At 46.2% G+C, this 22,063-nt stretch overlaps 1 protein-coding gene across 3 annotated transcripts; it reads right to left on the bottom strand.

The window, feature by feature from the left end:
* Positions 1 to 4,070: 4,070 nt before the first annotated feature.
* SBK2 (SH3 domain binding kinase family member 2) lies at positions 4,071 to 21,518 on the bottom strand. 3 transcript variants are annotated; one of them, XM_033170743.1, is made up of 4 exons: positions 21,081 to 21,518; positions 12,298 to 12,470; positions 5,788 to 5,990; positions 4,071 to 5,078 (listed from the first exon to the last, which is right to left on the bottom strand). In XM_033170743.1, the coding sequence occupies exons 1-4, from the start codon at positions 21,308 to 21,310 to the stop codon at positions 4,521 to 4,523; spliced, it is 1,164 nt and encodes a 387-aa protein (XP_033026634.1). In that variant the 5' UTR covers positions 21,311 to 21,518; the 3' UTR covers positions 4,071 to 4,520. The 3 variants fall into 3 exon arrangements, with proteins under 3 accessions (XP_033026634.1, XP_033026635.1, XP_033026637.1); XM_033170744.1 differs by having other exon boundaries at positions 21,085 to 21,506; XM_033170746.1 differs by lacking the exon at positions 21,081 to 21,518 and adding an exon at positions 13,671 to 13,714.
* Between the last annotated feature and the right edge of the window lie 545 nt (positions 21,519 to 22,063).

Below are 22,063 nucleotides of genomic sequence, written 5' to 3'. Positions count from 1 at the left end.
AAGCCATCAATCATCTAGAAATTCCCAGAATGGTTTAACAAGCACTTCCTCTTCCCAGGGAACGCTGGGGATTATAGCTCTAGGAGTGGAACAGAGGTCTCCTAACAACTCTCTGTACCCTTAACAAACTACACTTCCCAGGATTCTTCGGGGGAAGCCATGATTGTTTAAAGTGGTGCCATAGTGCTTTAAATGTATGGTGTGAATTTGACCTTTGGCTAATAATGCCCAATTAACCCACCCACCCCCCTTCAAATAGGCTGGCCCTATTTGGAATTGGATGAGGGCCAAACTAGCTATCGCCCCAAACTCATTAATTTCAAACCATGTCAATGTTGTTTTTAATAGAAGCAGGAGGTTACTTTGGTCACATGGGGGGGGGCTTAAATTTTGTGGCTTAAATTTTGCTTTTGGATTGAGGCTGTTTTGAGGGAAAGTGCATCAAAGAAACTACAGCATATACGTGGATTGTGGCTAATGTCATGTGTGGTGGGAGTGCACTACATCCAGGGTAAATGGTAATGTGTACACAACCTATGCCTGAATTCTGCCTTTGAGTCCTCAAGTCAAATACCTGATAAACCTTGATGGGGTTTTCAAGCTTTCAGTTTGCTCAAGCAGTCCAATTGAATACTCAGTATCCATCATCTTCCCCAAAGGGGGGAAGAATACCGGTAAGTCTTCTTTAGAATGAGGTATCTCCACAGACCCTCCAAGTGCCTCTATTTTCCAGGGACAGTCCTACATTTACAGAAGCTGCCCCAGTTTCTGGTTTGATGCCATAATGCCCCACTTTTCTTTAGGACATTCCTATTTTCACTGCAGAGATGTTGAAGGCTACAAAGTTATGTGAACCACACACACCCTCAAGCCAAGGAGATAAGTAACTATACAACTTTTAGAAGACACCTGAAGGCAGCCCTGTCTAGGGAAGTTTTTAATGTTTGATGTTTTATTGTGTTTGTATATATGTTGGAAGTGGCTGGGGCAACCCAGTCAGATGGGTGGGGTATAAATAACAACATTATTGTTATTAATCATGGAATTGTAGAGTTGGAAGTGACCTCCTCCTATTTTCATTTGAGAAATGTTGGAGGGTATGCTTCCAGTGTTAAAAGGACCTTCCCCAACTCTTACCCTACTGCTCCCCTCATGGTACTATTTGTGTGTGGGGGGGGGGTGTGACAAGTAGGGAAGGAAGAGGCCAAGTGTGAACCACATTCTGAGTCACATCCAGCTCAAAGTGGTTTTGGCCCAGCTCCCAATAGGGCCAACCTATTTAAAGGTAGCTCATACTTTGAGCTTCCACCATTCAAAGTCTCATCCCAAAGTTCCTGCCTCCATGTTGGAAATGTCACATATGAGTAAGACAGCCCTTTTGGGTTAAAACTGATCAACCATTGGCCAATGAGTGTGTACCCATTGAGTGCTGAGTTAACAAGTGGGTGGGGCTCAGATTCTGTGTTCCATCACTTACTTTTCTGCATGTTCATACTAAACACTTGATGTGAGCTGGAAATCTACCTGCCTGTACACTCCCTGTGGTTACTTGACCAATCAGGGCTCCCTAACGGGGGTATCTATATAACAAACTAACTTGTGGGCAGCCATGTCAGTCCACTAGAAAAAAACTCAAACAGCAGTAGTATCATCATACTTTTATTAGGACTAGCTAAGAAGTCACAAAGTAGTGTACAAACTTTTGTGTTCATCATAATTCTTCTTGTGCAAACATGTTAAGCAAAATAACTTAAAACAAGAGGAGGGAAGATATTCTTTAGGCAATATGAAAAGCCCAATGCTATAGTTGTTATAGTTGGGGGGGCATACAGGGGCATACATCATACAGATTTGATTATGTTAGACAGTGCCTGATATGGATTGTAGTTTCTGTGAATTGCCACACAGAGTACATCTAAACTAGCTAGCCTTCTGTACTCAGACTATGAGCCTTGCGGGCCTGAAGTAGTAAGATCTCAGATGCAGAAAGGCATGCTGGGGTGAAAGAGGTCTTAAAACACTTTAATAAAAGCCAACAATTATTCTAATCTGTTTCTAGCACTGTTTCTTGCAGAGTCCCTTATAAGGTATAAATAAATACAATGGATATGCATTTTAGATGGGCACTTAAATTCCCAGCACCCATCAAAAATTAATCACCAGCTTTGCTAATGTGAAGGACCCATCACCATTGGCATCCAGTTGCCCACTGTGAGAAATGGGATGCTGGGCTAGAAAGGTGTTTGGTCTGATCCTGCAAGACTCTTTTTATTTCGGGTTTTTAGTTGGTCTTAATAAATACATTTGGTTATTGTTGCTGTTTGCACCATAAATGTGTTTACAAATGTGTTTGCCCTCTAGAAATTAGATAATTTGAGGAGCGCACAAAATATTTTAAATGTACCCGTGGGGGGGGGCGGTAATCAGTGAAGATTTGCAATATGGTGATTATTCCGTTAGAACAACAGAACTTCACCGCAGCACAGAAATTGATGGGACAAAGAAATTTGCTGATATTTCTAGGAATGCATTCTATGTGCATTATTGATGAGAAAATAGCTGAATGCTGGAACATAATCGGCATCATCACCAGTGCTTTTTTTTAAAGGTGGTACTCAAGGGTACACAGTACCAACACCTCTTCTTTTGTTGTTTAAAAAGTGTGGCACTTACTTTAACAACTTCATGGTGAGTACTGGCACCTTTTTTTAATAGAAAAAAGCACTGATCATCACCTTTTGATTGCATCCCAATAGTCTTATTTTAAATTTTTCCATCATCTCTTTCTTTCTCTATATGTTGTGTAATTCTCTCTCTCCCTCTCTCTACACACACACACACACACACACACATATATATATATATATATATATATATATATATATATATATATAGAAACAGAGAAGTGCACACAAATGGAATCCACATCACTAACTACAGTAGGTGATCCAGATCTCTTTATACAAAGTGGGGAACACATATATCTGGGATTATAAAATAGTCAGGGAAGGTGTCTACTTAATGTTGGATAAGGTTGGCAGGCAGTGGGCGGTGGTGGAGGCAATGGAAATGAGGTACCTGAGAAACTGGTCGATTTGTGGATGCCTTCTGCTTTCAAACTTTAAAAGTGCTATCTGTGGTAAACGGAAAGAGGAAGAGAATTGCGAAACATTTCCCCAAAGGTCATTTGCAGCAGTAAGGGACATTGTGGTAAAATTAGTACCTCTTTTATGAGGTATTAACTGCAGTGTGAAATGTAGAGCACGAACCAAGACAGGGCACTACTGCCTTAAGTGCTGGCCGCATAGCTTACTATGACTGTTTACTGGAAAAAATACTTTGTAACACTAAGTTGTAAGGAATCTTTAAAAGAAGTAGGGAGAGGAACAGTAGAACCAGTATCTTGAGAATGAGAAAGGTGCATTCAACTGCCTTTTGCTCTTAGGCCTTTTCTTTCTTTCTTTAAAAGAAGTTATGCATATCACTGAAATCAGCAAGACTTAAGTGAAACCATGACTTAATTTTTCACATTGATTTCAATGGGGCCTGAGTGCAACTAAGTTAGTCTGGATCCAACCTAGTATTTCAACAATCCCTACAGCAGCCCATCAGGAAAGGCTATACCGTAGTACTGTATTAGATTCCTACATTGTAGACACTAAAAGCTTTCTTAAGGACACCTAGTGGACTCAGGTGAAATGTGAACCTGGCTGGCAGCCTATAACTTTTACCACTGTACACTCAGGGCTGATCCACATTTCTGCTTCCCTGCCATGTTCCCTGGGGGAAACCCACTCTTTACTGCTGAATTGGAACAAACATCAATCAGGTTTTCTCTGGATTGACGTTTGCTCCAATTTAGTGCTGAAAAGCAGCTTTTCCTCAGGAAAGCAGGAGTGCAAAACCACTCAGAGCTGTGCCTAGAAAACATGGGACAAGCGGGAAACCGCTAGGACCCATGCTTTCCAATGCGCAGGATAAGTAGAAGTGTGAATGAGCCCTCAGAGAAAAGTGATTCTCAATTCAGAGCGTGGAAAATATACAGATAATGAAATTAAATATACCACGTATACATGATAAAGGTTTATGTATGGTTGCACTATGAAAGTTTGAAACTGTAAATGTCCTTAAAAGCCTTTAACACTCCTCGCATCCAAGGAATGCCAAGCCTTTTCCAAATGATGTGACGGAGAGGGGCAGAAGGTGGGCAATATCAGCTTCTGCAGCCTGTGGAAAAATGAGTTTACCTTTGGGGATATAAGATGAGTCTGTTCTTAGCACAAGGATGTTTAGCCACTAAGAGTGCCAGAAGATCAGACACATGGCATACAGAATACACACTTTGTCTCCTTCTGAAATCTGAATGTCCAGTGTTATGTTCCTTGGGGAATGTTGCGAAATAACCCAGCCAAGAGCATGTAACGTTTGAATTCCTGCAAGCATCTTTGTAGTCGGATAAGCTGCTTAGTGCTTTTCTCTCCCTGGCCTCGTAAAACGGATCCCCGCTCTGCTTTATTGCGCTAGGGGTCTTTAGCCGCCACTTCTGCTCGCCATGGCCGGTCAAGGTAGCTGAGTACCCGGCGGATGGGACCGCGCTTCGTGGGTTCCAGAGCCAGGAGGCTCCGCAACATGGCGACAGCATCTTGCGACAGAGGGCGCCAGTGATATGGCAAGTCTTCGTCTAGGCCGGACTGTTGCCATATCACAAAGTCATCAAAGAAGGAATCCTCAGGCACCGTCTTCTCCCAAGGGAAGTAGCCGGTGAGCAGGCAGAAGATCAGCACTCCAAGGGCCCAGGCATCCAGGCTGGCATCGATGGGCAGGCCTGGGGAGTCGCCAGTGCCACGGCTGAGCTCGGGTGCGGTGTAAGGGATGATCCCAACCACCAGGCGCAGAAGAGTGCCCTGGGGCCGCGTCAGGCCGAAATCTGTCAGTTTGATGCAGTGGCAATGGCGATCGAAAAGCAGGATGTTCTCAGGCTTGACATCTCGGTAGACAAGGCCCCGGCTGTGGATGAAGTCCAGTGCACTCACCAGCTGTTTGGCACAGAGCTTGGCTGCTGGCTCAGGGATGCCAGCCTGGTCAGAGAAGAGAAAGGCACGTGTTTTTATCATGTCGGGTCTCCTCACTTCCTCATAAGCTTTTAGGCTCTGCCATTGAAACACAAGCCCTTTTCTGCTCTTGAATAAAGCAACAAAATCCCAACAGGCATTTAAAAATACACATTACATTTCCTTTCTCTCTGTGATGCCACCATGACCGCATCAACCCATGTTAAAATATCTCAAGACGCATTCAGATGCAAGCTTCAAAGGGCTTTGCCCCACTGCTTTTGTTTAATCTATGGATTTTTTGTTTTAGAATCCTGCTGTAATTTGTTTAATTAACAGCCATTTCACGATTTCAGAAATAAAACCACGTATATGTTGGTAGAATTCCTAGCTGAAGCCAATTATTTATTCATTCCTTCATTATACAGTCATACATTGGAAGTCAAACAGAATCTGTTCCAGAAGGCCGTTCAACTTCCAAAACATTCAGAAGCTCCTGCAGCCAATTGGAAGCCACGGAAGCCCCGTTTGGACGTTCGGGTTCCAAAGAACATTTGCAAACCAGAACACTCACTTTTGGGTTTGTGACGTTCAGGAGTAAAAACGTCTGATTATACCAAGGCACTTGGATCCAAGGTATGACTGTATTTGTATCCTGCCCTTCCTCCCCAAGGAGACCCTGGCATGGGGTGTTGGGAGCTAAGCTTTGCATTGGATGTGCGTGTATACACCTTACCTTGGGCTTGATAATTGAGATGAGGTCCTTATGCAGGGCTGCCTCATAGAGAAAACCATAGTGCTGGCTGGACTCTATGGCGATGCCAAACATTCCAACGATGGCAGGGTGTGTGGAGAGTGAGAGGGCCACACAGTATTCATACAAGAAATTCTCCAGTTTAGTGCTCGCCTTAGGCAACAACTTGAGAGCCATAGGGGTCCCTGAGGGAGGTTGAAAGATACAAAAGTGGATGAGACATGGAGATAATACTACTCCAATAACAGTAAATGTATTTCCACAACAGACAACTGAAACATAGTGTTACCCCAATTGTGTATATATATATATATAGAGAGAGAGAGAGAGAGAGAGAGTTGGATAGTGGGAGGAGAGATTATATCTAACAATCAAATCAAGTAAAGTGAAGTCTCTTTAACATATAGGACTCATACATGTGAGATAATTAAGATACTGAGTTCAACCATTATAGCTAAACTTGGATTAGAAGAGGGGGAATTGCCGTAGCAACAAAATGAGGGGGCGGTGAGAGCTTTCCCTTTCAAACACTCGAACAAGACTTGGATTTAGAAAGCAGTGATTTGCAGCAGCTCATCCTATCTATCTAGAGCCTGATGAGCGTACTAAAGCGTACTAAAAGAGCTTGTGGGTGTAATCTCAAAGCCTCTGTCTATAATCTCTGAGAATTCTTGAAGAATATCAGGGGAAACTTTCTGACAGTAAGTGCTGCTTGACAGTGGAATAGACTGCCTCAGAAGGTAATGGACTCTCCTTCATTGGAGGTTATTAAGAAGAGGTTGGATGACCATCTTTCATGGATGCTTTAGATGAAATTCCTGCATTTAGATGAAATTCCTGACCTGGGAGTAAGTCCCATTTGATTTAATATAACTTTCTTAATGAATAAACGTGGGTAGGATTATGGTGTTAATTCTGAATTTCAGAATTGGGTACAATCAGTCCCATTCATGCTTTTTGAGGCCCATAAATCTTTTAAGCACAAGACAAGTTGTAAGGATTACATTCACAATGATATTTTCATTAAAATGGACTTTAGTGAAACCACTAGGGGCAGCGTCAAGAATGTTGCTTGATATGTGGAGTTTGTTTGAAATTGTTTAGGCACTCTTTCTACGGTCACGAGATAAAAGGTAAATGCCTTCACAGGCAATAAGTTGTTTCGCACCAAATGCCCACAGTAGAGGTCCTTCAGGTGGGGACCTTCAGGTGACAAGTGATTCATAAGTTTAATAAATGAATGAAATGAATGACTGAATAGAGTGGGTTGTGGTTTTTTTAATGCCCACTTTTGTCCATGACCAATGCTGTGCATGATTGGCTAACCACAGATCACGCATAGTAATTTGAAATTGTTATCACACCCATTGGTTATGGCAAGTGGTCCAACCTTCTCCAACAGCAACAGTGGCAAAAGGCAATTCACCTGGCCACTGAAGCATTCTCATCCCTAGTTGCCTTTTCAATGTAAACAGCCTGTTGGTGAGTGAAGTTGCCAGAGCTCACAAGGCAATTGTTATGTACAGTGGTGCCCCGCTAGACGAAAATAATTCGTCCCGCGAAAATTTTCGTCTAGCGGGGTTTTCGTCTTGCGGAGCGGCAATGGGAGCCGCGCTCCGCAAAAACGAAAAAGAAAAAAAAAAGACGAAATTTTTTCGTCTTGCGAGGCAGCCCCATAGACTTTTTCGTCTAGCGGGGCAGCCTCCCGCTAGACGAATGCTTTCGTCTAGCGAGTTTTTCGTCTAGCGAAGCATTCGTCTAGCGGGGTACCACTGTATTGGGTTTAACACATGTTATGATTCTAACCAATCATAGAAGCATAGGTGGACGAAAGTTCTAATGGCAAGCTCTGTCAACTGTCAACTGCCAACTGGCAGTTCTTGTTGGGGCTTTCAGAGTGTGTTCTTGTTTTAATATGGGAGTGAGCTGTTGAATAAACGAAGTTACATTGGGCTTCTGACTTTTCCTGAATATTTAATATTGGCGACGAGGATGGGATTCATGAGCTCCCGCTAGATACCAGAGGCCTGAGACTGCAACGCAGCACAGCCGCCTGCCGCCTCACAGTAATTGCAACAACAACACCACGCTGGACTCAGCAAGAAACCCCGGAAATGAGACCGCGCCTGCCGCTTCTTCGCAACCACCCATAATCGCACAAGTGACTACTTCAGGTCTGAGGATGGCCACCAGTCATAATCGGCCGCCACCGGACTTCGATATGAGCCATCCTGCAGAATGGCCACAGTGGCTCCGCCGAATAAGGAGCTACGTCCGACTACAAGGCTTCATGAGGGAGGCAGACAAGGTGGATGTCCTATTGACAGTGCTGGGAAGTTCCGCCATCACTCTACTGGAAGGTCTGATGGCACCCAGGGACACAGAGGCCTGCACTTTCGATGAGCTGACACAGGCTATGACAAGACACCTCGCGCCTTAGCCAACTAAGAACCACCACCGCTACGACTTGGCGCACAGAGTGCAACAAGCACAAGAGTCAGTGAGTGAATACATCACCACGCTCCGGGCAATTGCGATGTATTGCCAATTCACTGACATCGAGGAACGACTTCTCGAAAGATTCATCACTGGCGTGCTAGACAGCCGTCTCCGCCGCAAGCTGCTGGCAAAAGATGACATCACAATGATGGAAGCAATAAATATGGCCACAGCTTTTGAGAAGGATAACGCCCATGAGGCGGCCTACAGCCTACATGCCGAAGTGAGAACTCACCGCATACAGCGAGACCGGTCATCTTCAGTAGATTCCCACAATGGGGATGTCCACCGAGCTTCGGACAGATCCGACCGACACCACAGCTCCCAAGCTACGAGCACATTGTCGAACCAGCGATCATCTGACGCACCTCAAGGGACCTGCGCCAGCTGCGGAGAAAACCACGAGCGGCGGACATGCAGGTTTCGGGATGCCACATGTCGCCGCTGTGGGAAAACTGGGCACATTGGTCGAGTCTGCCACTCCAAGACCTCCGGAGCACGACCCAAGCAACGTGTCCATGAGGCCTACATAGAGGAGGAGTTACAGTCCACCTCTTCAGCCAGGGTACTGCAACTTCCGTCCCCGGGGCCCAATAAGCTTAGGGTGCAACTCAAGATAGAGGGATCCCCGTGTACTATGGAGTTGGATACCGGCTCATCCTACTCCATAATATCTGCTAAGACTCTGAAAGAGCTTTGTCCTGACGGCGGTCCTCCTCTCCGCCCGGCCCCCATAGTGCTGCGGGACTTCCAGAGGAAAAGAATACAGCTAAAGGGTATGGGCACCTTCAAGGTCCAGTTTAAGAAGTGCACCAAGAATTTGAACCTCATCATAACTAAAGGCCCATTCACTAGCCTTCTAGGCCTAGCATGGGTCGGGCCATTAGGCTTAAGCATTTCAGGGCTTAATCAGATTTCCCCAGGGGCAGAATTCGAATCAATCTGCCAGGAGTTTCCATCAGTCTTTGATGGAACCCTGGGCCTGTACAACGGATCCCCGATTTCCCTACGGCTGAACCCCACAGTGCAACCCATCCGGGTCAAGGCCCGTAGAGTCCCATTTGCACTGAAACCCAGGATCGATGAGGCGCTTGATCGCTTAGTCACACAAGGGGTCTTAGAGCCGGTAGATTCGGGAACCTGGGAAACCCCAATTGTCATACTGGTTAAGCCGGACGGCTCAGTCCGTATTTGTGGTGATTACAAATGCACCCTGAACCGGGCCTTACAGGACCACGCATACCCGGTTCCAGTAGTGAACCACGTATTAGCGACCCTGGCTGGGGCCAAGATTTTTGGGAAGTTAGATTTAGCGCAAGCTTATCAGCAGCTGCCCATTGATGAGGCCACCGCAGACGCCCAGACAATCGTGACTCACAGGGGTGCTTTCAGGGTCAAACGCCTACAGTTTGGAGTTTGCGTGGCCCCAGGGTTATTTCAGAGCCTAATGGACCATCTCTTTAAAGGCATCCCCGGAGTCACACCGTTTTTCGATGATGTGTTGATTGCCGCATCATCAAAAGAGAACTTTACTGCCAGATTACGGACAGTGCTCCAACGCTTCCAGGCAGCAGGACTTAAAGTAAAGCAGAAAAAGTGCCTGTTTGGGAGTTAGCAGTGTGGATTTCCTGGGGTTCCGGGTTGACGCGGACGGCCTGCATCCAGCAGAGGACAAAGTGCGCGTCATTTGCGATGCCCCAGACCCAAAGAGCAAGGCAGAGTTACAAGCCTTCTTGGGACTTCTTAATTTTTACCATGCATTCCTGCCACACAAGGCAGCCGTAGCTGAGCCTTTGCACAGGCTCCTGGACAAAAAAGCACCATGGGTCTGGGGCCCTCGACAGGCCAAGGCTTTCTGAGGGGTCAAAGACTTGCTTGTGTCCAACTCAGTGTTGGCACACTTCGATGAAAAGCTTCCGGTGGTGTTGGCTTGCGATGCTTCCCCTTATGGAGTGGGCGCAGTACTGGGCCACCAGCTCCCGGACGGGAGGGAAGTTCCAGTGGCTTACTTCTCCCAAACTCTCACGTCGGCAGAGCGCAACTACTCCCAGATCGACAAGAAGGGTTTGGCAATAGTTAAAGGAGTCAAAAAGTTTCATGACTTCCTTTATGGTCGGCCTTTCACAATCGTTACAGACCACAAGCCACTCCTGGGACTCTTTGCGCCCGACCGCCGGACACCCCAGATGAATTCGCCATGAGTATTGTGCTGGTCCATTTTCCTGGCCGGGTACCAATACTCACTACAGCACCGACCTGGGAAAGCCATGGGTCACGCAGGCGCGTTCAGCCGCTTGCCACTGCCGGAGAGCAGCCCTGACCCTGCTCCTGCCCACCAGATCCTGCGGCTGGAAGACTTACCTGACCAGCCCCTGCATGTGAAGGACATTGCCGCCGCAACCACGAAGGACAGACTATTGGCCCGTGTCTCGGACTGGGTGGGGAGGGGGTGGCCCGGGAAGCCAGGTCCAGAATTTTCATGTTACACAGCCCGCAAAGACGAGCTGTCTACTCACCGAGGATGTGTGTTATGGGGTAGCCGTGTTATAGTCCCCACCCCGTTAAGAAAAAAAGTCTTAGAAGGGCTGCATGTGTCTCACCCGGGAATTGTCCGGATGAAGGCATTGGCCCGTAGCTATGTGTGGTGGCCAGGCATAGATGCGGAGATAGAGGGTTGGGTGAAACGTTGCGAGCCCTGCCAGGTCTCCCGGCCAGATCCACCCAAGGCTCCAGTACAGTCCTGGGAGTCCACACAGTCCCCATGGTCCCGGGTGCACGTGGACTTCACGGGGCCTTTTCAGGGCCAACACTTCCTAATAGTGGTCGACTCTCAGTCCAAGTGGCTAGAGGTGGTGCCGACCTCAACCGTGTCCACGAGAGCAACTGTAAACGCGCTTAGGAAGCTATTTGCAACACATGGCTTGCCAGACACTCTGGTGAGTGATAATGGGACCGCTTTTACTTCGGCGGAATTCAAAGAATTTGTAACAAAGAATGGAATCCGCCACATTCGTTCTGCTCCTTTTCACCCAGCTACTAACGGCCAAGCTGAACGCATGGTCCGTACTACCAAAGATGCACTTAGGCGCATAGTGCATGGTGACTGGACTCTCTGGTTAGCGGAGTTCTTATTGGCCCAACACACCACCCCAAGCGCAGTGACCGGCCGGAGCCCAGTGGAGTTGCTTATGGGAAGGAGGCTCACTACCCTCCTTGATCGTATGCACCCCGACCGGGCTCTTGAGCAACAGCCATCGACTGTGGTGCGGGGGGCTCCTAGAGGGTTCTTCCCGGGGGACACTGTACGTCCGGAACAATGGGCCCGGACAGGGTTGGGTCCCAGGTACCATTGCCCGCTGTACAGATCCGGTCTCCTACGAGGTAGGGTTGGAGGGGGGTCTGGTTTGGAAGAGACACCTTGACCAGATCAGAACCAGGACACCTCTGAACAGGGAACTTCAAGCGGAACAAGAGGACAGAGAAATGGGTACTTTGGGAGAATCTGTGCCCAGGCCAGGGTGGGAACCAGATGGGTTGCAGGTGACCGAGTTACCCCAGCAAGGTGACTTCAGGCCGGAGTCCTCAATGGTGCCATTGGCCATGACCCCTTCAGAGCTGGCCTCCCCACTTAGACAGCAGGTACCGGAGGAACCTCCTGGGTCACCCATTCGGGCACAGGAACCACAACGGTCCCAGTGGAAGCGGAAAAGGCCAGCACACTTTGATGACTATGTTTGTTCCTTTTGTTAGGAAGTTGGGGGAGGAGTGTTATGTATTGGGTTTAACACATGTTATGATTCTAACCAATCGTAGAATCGTAGGTGGACGAAAGTTCTAATGGCAAGCTCTGTCAACTGTCAACTGCCAACTGGCAGTTCTTGTTGGGGCTTTCAGAGTGTGTTCTTGTTTTAATATGGGAATGAGCTGTTGAATAAACGAAGTTGCATTGGGCTTCTGACTTTTCCTGAATATTTAATAGCAATCCACCCTTACCTCTCTTCCTGTGAGTCACCAGCACCACCTGCCCATATTTCCCCTTGCCCAACTCCTTGATGATGTGGTAGTGCTCAGCAACCTCCATGTGCACCAAACTCTGGGCCGTGATTTCCAACATGTCTTCTAAGAGAGCCTGGGCCTCCATGCCTGAGGACAGGTCCATGACCAAGCTGCAAGAAATACAGGAATAAATTGCTAAGTACAGCTTGAAATGAATTGTGTTGGGCAGGGGAAAGCCAGTTCTCTACATATATGCAGAAAGCCAGACAGCAGAAAGTCAGTTCTCTACATATATGCGAATATATAACATCTCAATTCTCCTAAGTCACAAGTAACTGAAAACAACCAAGCAGCACAAGAAATCCAAATGTAGCAAACAAAATTAGTCCTAACCAAGGTGATTTGGTTTTGTTTTTTTATGGCACCCCAGTCAGAAGAGCAAGGTACAAATAAAAAAAAATGTTTTGTTACTCAAATATCTCTTCAGATGGTCTAAGCAGCAGGGCCGGCCCACCCATGAGGCAAGGTGTGGCGACCCCCTCAGGCAGTAGGATCCACAGGAGCAGCAGATCCTGATGTAGGTCTTTATTCCCCATTTGTTCCTGTTGCAGATCTTCACTCACTCCTTCTTTCCTGGTGGGGAGGGAGGGAGCATCTAATGGCACTCCTACGGAGGTATGGTCACTCATATTGCCCAAACTTATTTTTATTTTTTGCTAGGTTCTCAAAAATTCCTCGTTTTTCCAAGGACTATTTTCTCCTGCACTTAATGTCCCAGGAGTTTGTTTCAGATTGCAAGAAGCTTGGTAATGGTTCCCTACCATGCAGATGTGCCCTCACCACCCACCAATCTCAAGTCCCATTTGCAGAAAGAGAGAAGGAAGTCATTTACCTCCCCTCTTTCCCCCCAACATATGGTGATGACGCATTCTCCTCACTATTTGGTGTCTCTTGGGCCAAGGCAATAAACAGGGCCATCCTATAGCTACAAAAGGTCTCTAGGATGAGCCTTTGTCTTTCTTTGCTTCCCCTGCAGTTCCCCTGTTCAGATACCCTGGAAACCTCTCAGTGACCTTGAAACAGAAGAACACACATGCCTGACACTCTTTATACACCATGAAAAGTATGAATGGGTCCAGATGAGCTTGGGGCAACCACGGAGCAGAAACCTGCATACTGTGTAATTTCATCCTAAATTTGAGTACCCTGCCCCCCAACCAGCCTGTTGCAACACACACATCTGAATGTTGCACGTTGTGAATTCCCAGTTCCATCCCATGTCCCCAGGGTCCAGTTGGGTTTTTTTAAAGCATGCTTTAGCTCTCCACTTAGATGATATTCCTAGGCTGAATCCTTTCGAAAGGAAACACCTCTCAGAAGGAAAAGTAGAAAGAAGTCTTTTCAGTTGAAGGTGGTGTCAGTCAATCTTACAATTCATTCAGAAAAAATTAATATTGAAAGGGCATCCTTCCTCTTCTCTTTCACACAGGAGGAGCCACCTCTTTCAAGATACCATCTGCACTTAAATACTTACATTTTTTATTTAAAAAGTTTGCAAAATCCACTCCCTGAGTAATTCAGGACACCTTTTCATCAGTCAAAACATTTTGATGGATTAATCTATTTGACTAGGCACTCTGGCCCTAAAGGTAAAGGTAAAGGGACCCCTTACCATTAGGTACAGTCGTGTCCAAATCTGGGGTTGCGGTGCTCATCTCGCGTTAATGACCGAGAGAGCCGGTGTACAGCTTCCGGGTCATGTGGCTAGCATGACAAAGCCACTTCTGGCGAACCAGAGCAGCGCACGGAAACCCTGTTTACCTTCCCGCCGAAGCAGTAACTATTTATCTACTTGAACTTTGATGTGCTTTCGAACTGCTAGGTGGGCAGGAGCTGGGACTGAGCAACGGGAGCTCACCCCGTCGCGGGGATTTGAACTGCCGACCTTCTGATCAGCAACCCCTAGGCTCTGTGGTTTAACCCACAGCGCCACCTGCGTCCCTACTCTAGCCCGAACTGAAGGTAAATTAATTCACACATCCACATTGATGTGGCAGGCATGTGGGCTAAATGGATTTGGACTGAGTTATTATTATGATGCTGAGGTAGTTATGCAGTTATGAGACCGGCAGCATATCACACAATCTGTTTGAATGCACAGCAGAACCACGCAATCCAACCCCAGCAGTTTTGAAGGAAAATAGTAAACGTGGATTACGGTAACTTGCAATGCATTCTTCTTTATGGGTAGCTTAAAAGGTGCCTCTTGCTCCATGCCTTTGCTCATTTAGGACAGCGGGAAGCAATTTTAGGCTTGCCAAACAGCCAGACTTTTAACGTCCTCCTGACTAGTTGCCAGGACAGGAGCATATAGAACCAGGGGGAATAATATCAATCCAAGCTACTTATAAACACCTCCTAATATAATTCATTCTGTGTCAGAATGTTTTTGTTGTTGTTGTTTGTTTGTGTGTGTGTGTGTGTGAGAGAGAGAGAGAGAGAGAGAGAGAGGATTTATAGTTTTCACACAGATAAATAAAACCATATGTGTGTGTGGTCACACACATCCACTAAATAGGAATGCATGTGATCATCCCATAAGAAGCAGCTGCCATTGTTTTCCACAGTGCAGTGTTTGGATATGGATTCTAGTTTCTGTGAATTGCCACACAGAGTACATCTAAACTAGCTAGCCTTCTGTACTCAGACTAAGAGCCTTGCAGGCTTCGGCTGCTCTTAGCTCAGGGCAGTCCAACCTCTCAGATGAAGTGGGTTGCAAGAGCACTTCAGCACAGAACCTGCAGGCCACACACTGAATTAAATTTACCGGTACATATTGTTAATTAAAGTGTTTGCAATATAGTTTATATTATTTAATATACACAGATAATATGTTTATATATATATACCTGGTATATTATATATAAATTAAGCACACAATTAATAGATTTAATACAATTATTTATCAAATAAATTTAATACAGAAACTCAGGGCGCGTCTCTGGCAGATAGATAGATGCACAACAGGAGCCCGAGTTTGCTCTTCCTCACCAGGCAGGTTTTTCCACACAGCCAAGGTCTACCTATTCCGATTGCCCCAAACATCCACCGCTCCTCCCCACCTGGGGCTGCCAAAAAAAAGAAGTATTAGACCTCCTTGTCTCAGCTGAGCCAATGCAGCATCTATGATGGAAGTCAAGCAAAGGTACTCTGTATATGCGCAGATGCAACTCTATAAAGGGCATATATTATTTGCCTTCTTAATCCTTACATGTCAACTGTGGGAAGTCTTGCATGTAGATGTATTGTAACAGCTTGGTGTATCCATCTACGTAGTCTGCATGATGAGTGGGCTAGGCCGAACACGCTAAAACAGGTGAATCTACAGCAGATTGGATGCACTGCCTCTGTAGTATCCCTGGGATTCTTTGAGCCACAATTTTTTATTCTAGTCCCTTCCCCCTCTCCCACTCCACACACACATACAGTGGTACCTCTGGTTACGTACTTAATTCGTTCCGGAGGTCCGTTCTTAACCGGAAACTGTTCTTAACCTGAAGCACCACTTTAGCTGATGGGGCCTCCCGCTGCCGCTGCACCGCCAGAGCACGATTTCCGTTCTTATCCTGAAGCAAAGTTCTTAACCTGAAGCGTTATTTCTGGGTTAGTGGAGTATGTAACCTGAAGCATATGTAACCTGAAGCGTATGTAGCCCGAGGTACCACTGTATTCCAAATTTAGCAAGGCATTAGTTAAAGTGTATCAATCTCCCTAACTAATTCCACTTATAAAATGTTGTCCCGGTTGCAGAACTGTGTAGAACTCTAGAATGCTGGAAGGCAGAATGGAAAATCTCTCTGATGGGGACTTCTTTCTACACACGCTTTTTGCGGTCCAGTTCTAGCGGGTGAGCAGACTGAGTCTATGTCATGTTCTAAATTACATTTCTGGTGCCCCACGGAAGATGGACACAGTCGCCTGCAGCCCCCTTTGCTTAGCTGCTGCCAGAGTGCCTGCCTTCTGATTCCATGCCAAGCGTCCTCTCTTACAGGCTAGGAAAGTTCATGGGGATTTGGGCCTAAATGGGATTGACACGCTCTTAAAGCCACTGGAGATCCATTTCCAAGCTTCTCAAGGCAGAGGGAAAGGGCATGGCAAGGTCCAACCACCCTCTCCTTTTCCCCTTCTCCTGCCTAGCCTGCTCCTAGAGATAAGCCCAGTAAAGAGAGGCAAATGTGAAAGGAAGAGAGAAAGATGCTTAAATAAATAAATAAATAAATAAATGAGCTCAAGGGTGCCTGGAAGTCTGGATGAGCTAGATCAGTAGTGTAGGGTCTGGTGTTGGTTATTCAGGGGTGGGAGCAGTAGGCATTTTGTACATGCTCGTAGGGCGTCTTGCTTTTATTAGCCCTAGCAAATGAAAAGGCACCGCATCCATTTTATGACCCCTCTGATGCAATAACTTTCTGGTTTCTCTCACGCATAGGGGCAATTTTACACAAATAGATCACTGTGTGAAAAATAAAATAAAAACATGGTACAAAGACTCATCGTTTCTGGGCTTTCCCACCTCAATTGATTTTAAGCCCAAAGTAAAAACACAGGGCTGGATTATTATTATTATTATTATTATTATTATTATTATTATTAACAATAGTAAATAAAAGTACAGTGAGGTATTGTTATTAAGAATAATAATATCTCACTGTGTTTTTATTGCTACAGAGTTAAGTGAAGGAAGTCTCATCTCCCATCGGTGCTGTTGCTCTTCCAAATGAGTGGCAGGGACACAAACCAAGACTTCACAGAATACTCTCCAGTTACAGGCAAAGCAACAAATATTTGGCCCGCCCATTCGCGGCTGCTGCTGCATGCCACTTGGCTGTGATCGATCATGTGGGCTTGGACACTCGCAAGGAACCCAATCTGCCTCTCAGGACAATCCTTGCACGCAAAGCAGGGTTGAAGGGGAGGCGGTTGCCCCGGTAACCGAGCAAATCTGAGGCCTGTTTCACTCAGGTACCATTCGTTTGCACAGGGCAAAAGAGACAATTTTTTACTAGTCGAAAAGGAGGCAAACTTTTCATTAAGTGCCCTCTTCCTCTCCTTCATTCGCTCTACCTATAGGTGCAGCCCACGGATAAGCCTTGTTGCCACCCCACTACAAATAAAGGTGGGCCCAACTGGTCTGTTTGGCACTTTGCCACAATTTCTGTGAAATTCTGCTTCCTGGTTTAAAGGGCATGAGAGTTCTATGGTGAATTTTCTACTCCCGCAAGTGAACAGAGTCTGCCTCTGACCCTATGAAAGGTCAGATAGATTCAGCAGATAAGGCCACTCTTCCATTTTTGAAGTAGACAAATCCTCTCACGTTTGTGCTTATTGCTTCCCTTTCTGTTTTGAAATCTGGCCTCCAAACCTTGCCTTTGGATGGCCATATGACCTACTCTACAGAGGTCAGTTCTTTCTTGGAAGGACAGCTCTCTATATGAAGGTGTGCTTCTTCAGTGTGAATGGCCATTTGGTTTAAAGATGAAGAACTGTAAGAAGGAAAACCAAGTGCATTGAAGCTGCCCATCAACGGTTAGCAGCGCCTGGGAGCAGACCGAGCAAGTGCACAGGCCACCTGTCCACAGCCTTGCTCCATACAGGGAGATATATTTTGTGTAAATTATAGAAACTTTTCTAAACTTGCCTCAATACATAGAAACTGATGTGTCTTTTATGCAATCCTTCTTTGGTGATGCATTTCCTCTCTTTTTTGCAATGCAAAGTGGCCACCCAGCCTTGCCTTCATTCTCATTAGTTCCTCCTTGATTCTAACAAAATATTAGCAGTTAAGGAACAACTATTCAGCAGGAGCTAAGCTTGGTAGGTGAGAACAATCGGTTTTAGAAAACAACTCCTTTACAAGCTCAAACTCCTTGTGAAACGCTCACTACATTCTTTATTTAAAGCACTGCTTATGCCCAACGGAAGAAAATTACTAGTAAATAGGTATCCCTCTTTCCTGTTGTAATTTCTAAAGGGCAAAGGTATTCTGTTTATCTGTGCGAGTTTAGGCCAGGGCTTGTGAAGTTGCCACTGAGCGAAGAGCATTTTGCCATCTGAGGCAGAACAGAAAATGGCATGCACCCACCACCATCACCTTGTCCTCTGCCCCACTGCTGCCACCTGCAAGGACTAGTAAGTGTCTAGTCCTTAATGTTCTGCGTAGGCTTGCAGATAGCTGGTGAAATTTCAGAAACAAGGGTAAGAGCTGAGCAGGATTCCCAGGGTTTCAGAGCCTTGCATAGCTTCCCTCTTTCACCATGTTGGTGAGGAAGTTAATGCAAAATAAGAATAGAAGTGCAAACATTTGTTCTATTTTATATATATAAAAGGTAAAGGACCCCTGACAGTTAAGTCCAGCTCATCTCGCTTTACTGGCCGAGGGAGCCGACGTTTGTCCATAGACAGTTTTTCCAGGTCATGTGGCCAGCATGACTAAGCCTCTTCTGGCGAAACCAGAGCAGCACACGGAAACGCCATTTACCTTCCCAACGGAGCAGTACCTATTTATCTATTTGCACTTTGATGTGCTTTCGAACTGCTAGGTTGGCAGGAGCTGGGACAGAGCAACGGGAGGTCCCCCCATCGCAGGGATTTGAACCGCCAACCTTCTGATTGGCAAGCCTTAGGCTCTGTGGTTTAGACCACAGCACCACCCGCGTCCCTTTTATTTTATATAGAAGATGACTAATTCATCTTTTGTGTGGAATTTAGTTGTGTGTTGTTTATTAAAAAACTATATGTTGGAATGTGCAGAGACCCTTTAATGATTCAGTTAAACACAGAGAACAATTACAGAAGGCTTTTAAGGACACGTTCTCCCCATAGCAGTTAAAACTGTGTGCAGGCCAGTTCATACAACCATCATGTCTGGTAACATTTTTTGTGCTTTTTACTGATGCACAGGATAGGAGCTATCAGTTTTCTACACTGCTACAAGCTGTAGCAGCATGAATGTGTTGTAGACAGCAGCCTGGTACTTTCTGCTCACAATGAAGGACTCTGGCCATCTGCTTACTGTGGACAATAAGCTGTTGTGGTTCGAGCAGGGGAAAGGCATCACCATAAGCATAGCAGTAGTTCTGAATTGCTTCTGTTGTTTTGGAGGGCCTGAGCTCACTGAAAGTATTTTTTTGTCTTGCAGTGCACTGTGCAGGATCTCCAGTTAAATCTTGGGAAGTAGGGCAAGGAATTATATTTGCCTTGGGAAGTAGAGCAAGGAATTATATTTGATAAAATGTTACCAGTTGTAGTAGATAATATTGGACTACAGAGGTCCAATGGTCTGACAGCATATAAAACAGCTCTACATGTATTCATACAGCTTGCCTGTGCACAGACTTACCTGATTAGAGCAGTCAGACCCTGTTTTGGTTAGATACACAAATCTTCCCTGCAGGACTGAGCTGAAGAGAAAATTTGCTACTGTATATTGGTTTACCAATGCAAACCAGATGTGTTCCATGCTAATTAACTGGCCCTTGTGACATCACAAAGCCACACACACTCCCCTCGGGCTTCTTCTTCTTCTTTTCTATTCTTTTTACTTTTTAGAAGCTGTTTTTTAGGTGCTGGAAAATGTGAATAGGAAGCTTGCAAGACACTTTTAATAAAATGGAATGCAGCCTACCTGAAACAGGGATAAATAAGTGATCCCCGCAGAGGCGGTTTTAGGGTAGCGTGACTGGTTTGGTCGCTCTGGGCACCACACAACAGGGGGCGCTGCAGTAATGATGTAGAACGGAGCGTGCGAGGCGGTGGGACTGAACTTTAGCGTTGAACAGGGCGGCGCTGAAATGTGAGAACCCAAAGTCTGCCACTGATCACTGCTGGATATGAAGGCAAGTATGTGTTTCCTTTGAAAAACAAAGATTGAGAGGGACCACAGAGCGCGGGGGGGGGGGGATGCATTCACTCCTGTTGGTACATACACCTGTATATTACCGTATTCTTACTGGGCATCATGGATCAGATAACTGCAAAGAAACCTTAATTGTGAGTATTGGGTGAGAGAGAAAACCCCTCTGGGATTTATAGAGGTTTTTACTCAAATTCCCAGTAACTTTGGCCAGTAAATGTAGTGTGGAACTAGACACAAGGGACACTGAGCTGCCCATTTGTATTTGTTTCTTCTCCCTTACCGGGGACATGTACTATAACATAATGTGCAATGCGACATCAGTGTTCTGCACATTTCATCGGCCCTGCTACTGACAGCCACTTACATGAGGTGGCAACATGAACATACACGGTGCAAGACATAACTGGGAAGAGGTGGGGAAGAAGTATAGAACAATAGCAGGCAAACGATGGACGCTTTGCTAGAATCCCACACTGCACTAGCCCTTAACACCTGCCTCTTCCTGCACATTTCTGCTACACTGCACTGCAATTCCTCACACATCAATCGCCCAAACAAAAACCAGGGACACTTTTTAGAATTAACACTCTCTACTGATTACTCGGTGTAGATAATTATTTCTTGCCCTTTATTCTGGCTTTGGCTTACACAGTTGGGCTGCTCTCCTGCATTCCGTACCCGGAAACACCTTTGCAAACTGTCCAAATGCACTGGGCGCTTGGGGTAGCAGGCAGACCCATAGTTATTTGAATGGAAGCCACCTGTCAGATTGTTCCATCAGGACTCTGCTGTCTGCAGCCCAGGTAACAGAGCTGACACCAGGACCTAGTTCCCCACCCTGGCACCGCGGACTCCACCTGGTACTTACCCACTTCCTGCTGTGCTGAAGGATCTCTGGAGTGCCCAGTCTCTCTCTCTCTCTCTCTCTCTCTTGCTTGCTTGCTTCTGCTGCTGTCTGGTGAAACTGTCCAGAGTGCAGCCGGGGTGTCTGCCAGGCATTACTGGGTCTAAGCGTGACGCTCCGCCTCTTCTCCTGTGCCACACACACACCCTATGGAGCTGGAGCTTGAAGAGGGGGAGCGCAAGTGAGGGTGTCATCTATCTCTTTAGGACAGATGAAAGAGCTGAGCATACCAGGCAGGCTGCTCCACCCGGCAGCATTCAGCCCGAACCATGGCATCTGCCAGGATACCTAACCCGCAGCAAGAGTTTGGGCTCCTGTTTCTGGGGGATTCAATGGCCTTTCACCTCTCTCCCATAGTCCTCTGCCATTCCCCATAATCCTTTATGCTGCAGTTGTGATACAGTGACATCCTGTGTCCATGTCTCTTCACTGCATGGTGGGTGTGGGGGGGAGGAAGAAAGCAAACAGACAAGCAGCGGGGATGGGGAAATCATGGCCTCCCTCTTTCTGCACCCCCCATGGGTCCATCTCCTCTCCACACTATTCATGCTAGCTGAAAGGTACAAGGGATCCCGCAAGAGTAAGCTGTGACAAATGTCTGTTCCATGTTCTGAGGTTGCCAACAACTGGCTACCTCATAAAGGTGGTTTCCATGGAAACCAGGGTGGTGCAGCTTATGTAACATGTACAGCAAGCCCAGGCTTGTAAGAAAGTCTGGACCTTCCCGAAAGCCAATATTTCACTTAGGGAAATGAATTGTCTTCCACACTAGAGAGAGAAAAAATTAAGCAGCGAGTACTTTTTTGTGTTCAGTACAATAGCTGGTGGTACGCAAAAGGGATGTATATAATTATGAATTGTACAGAAAGAGTGAATAGGGAGAAGTAAGTCGCACTCTCGTAAGTGAGTTACCTAGTTCAATCCAGTCCTCTGTGTTAGCAGCCTTG

The sequence above is a fragment of the Lacerta agilis genome, chromosome 14 (genome assembly GCF_009819535.1).
Source record: "Lacerta agilis isolate rLacAgi1 chromosome 14, rLacAgi1.pri, whole genome shotgun sequence".
Taxonomy (NCBI): Eukaryota; Metazoa; Chordata; class Lepidosauria; order Squamata; family Lacertidae; genus Lacerta; species Lacerta agilis.
This window is presented reverse-complemented; position numbering and strand designations above follow the sequence as displayed.

Coding starts and splice junctions, on each gene's coding strand:
- SBK2 (XM_033170743.1), bottom strand. CDS start 21,310: ATGACACCCTCACTTGCGCTCCCCCTCTTCAAGCTCCAGCTCCATAGG. Junction 12,471..21,080: donor TTCAGCACAGCAGGAAGTGG/GTAAGTACCAGG, acceptor TATTTCTTGCAG/CTTGGTCATGGACCTGTCCT. Junction 5,079..5,787: donor TCTCAATTATCAAGCCCAAG/GTAAGGTGTATA, acceptor TTCTCTGACCAG/GCTGGCATCCCTGAGCCAGC.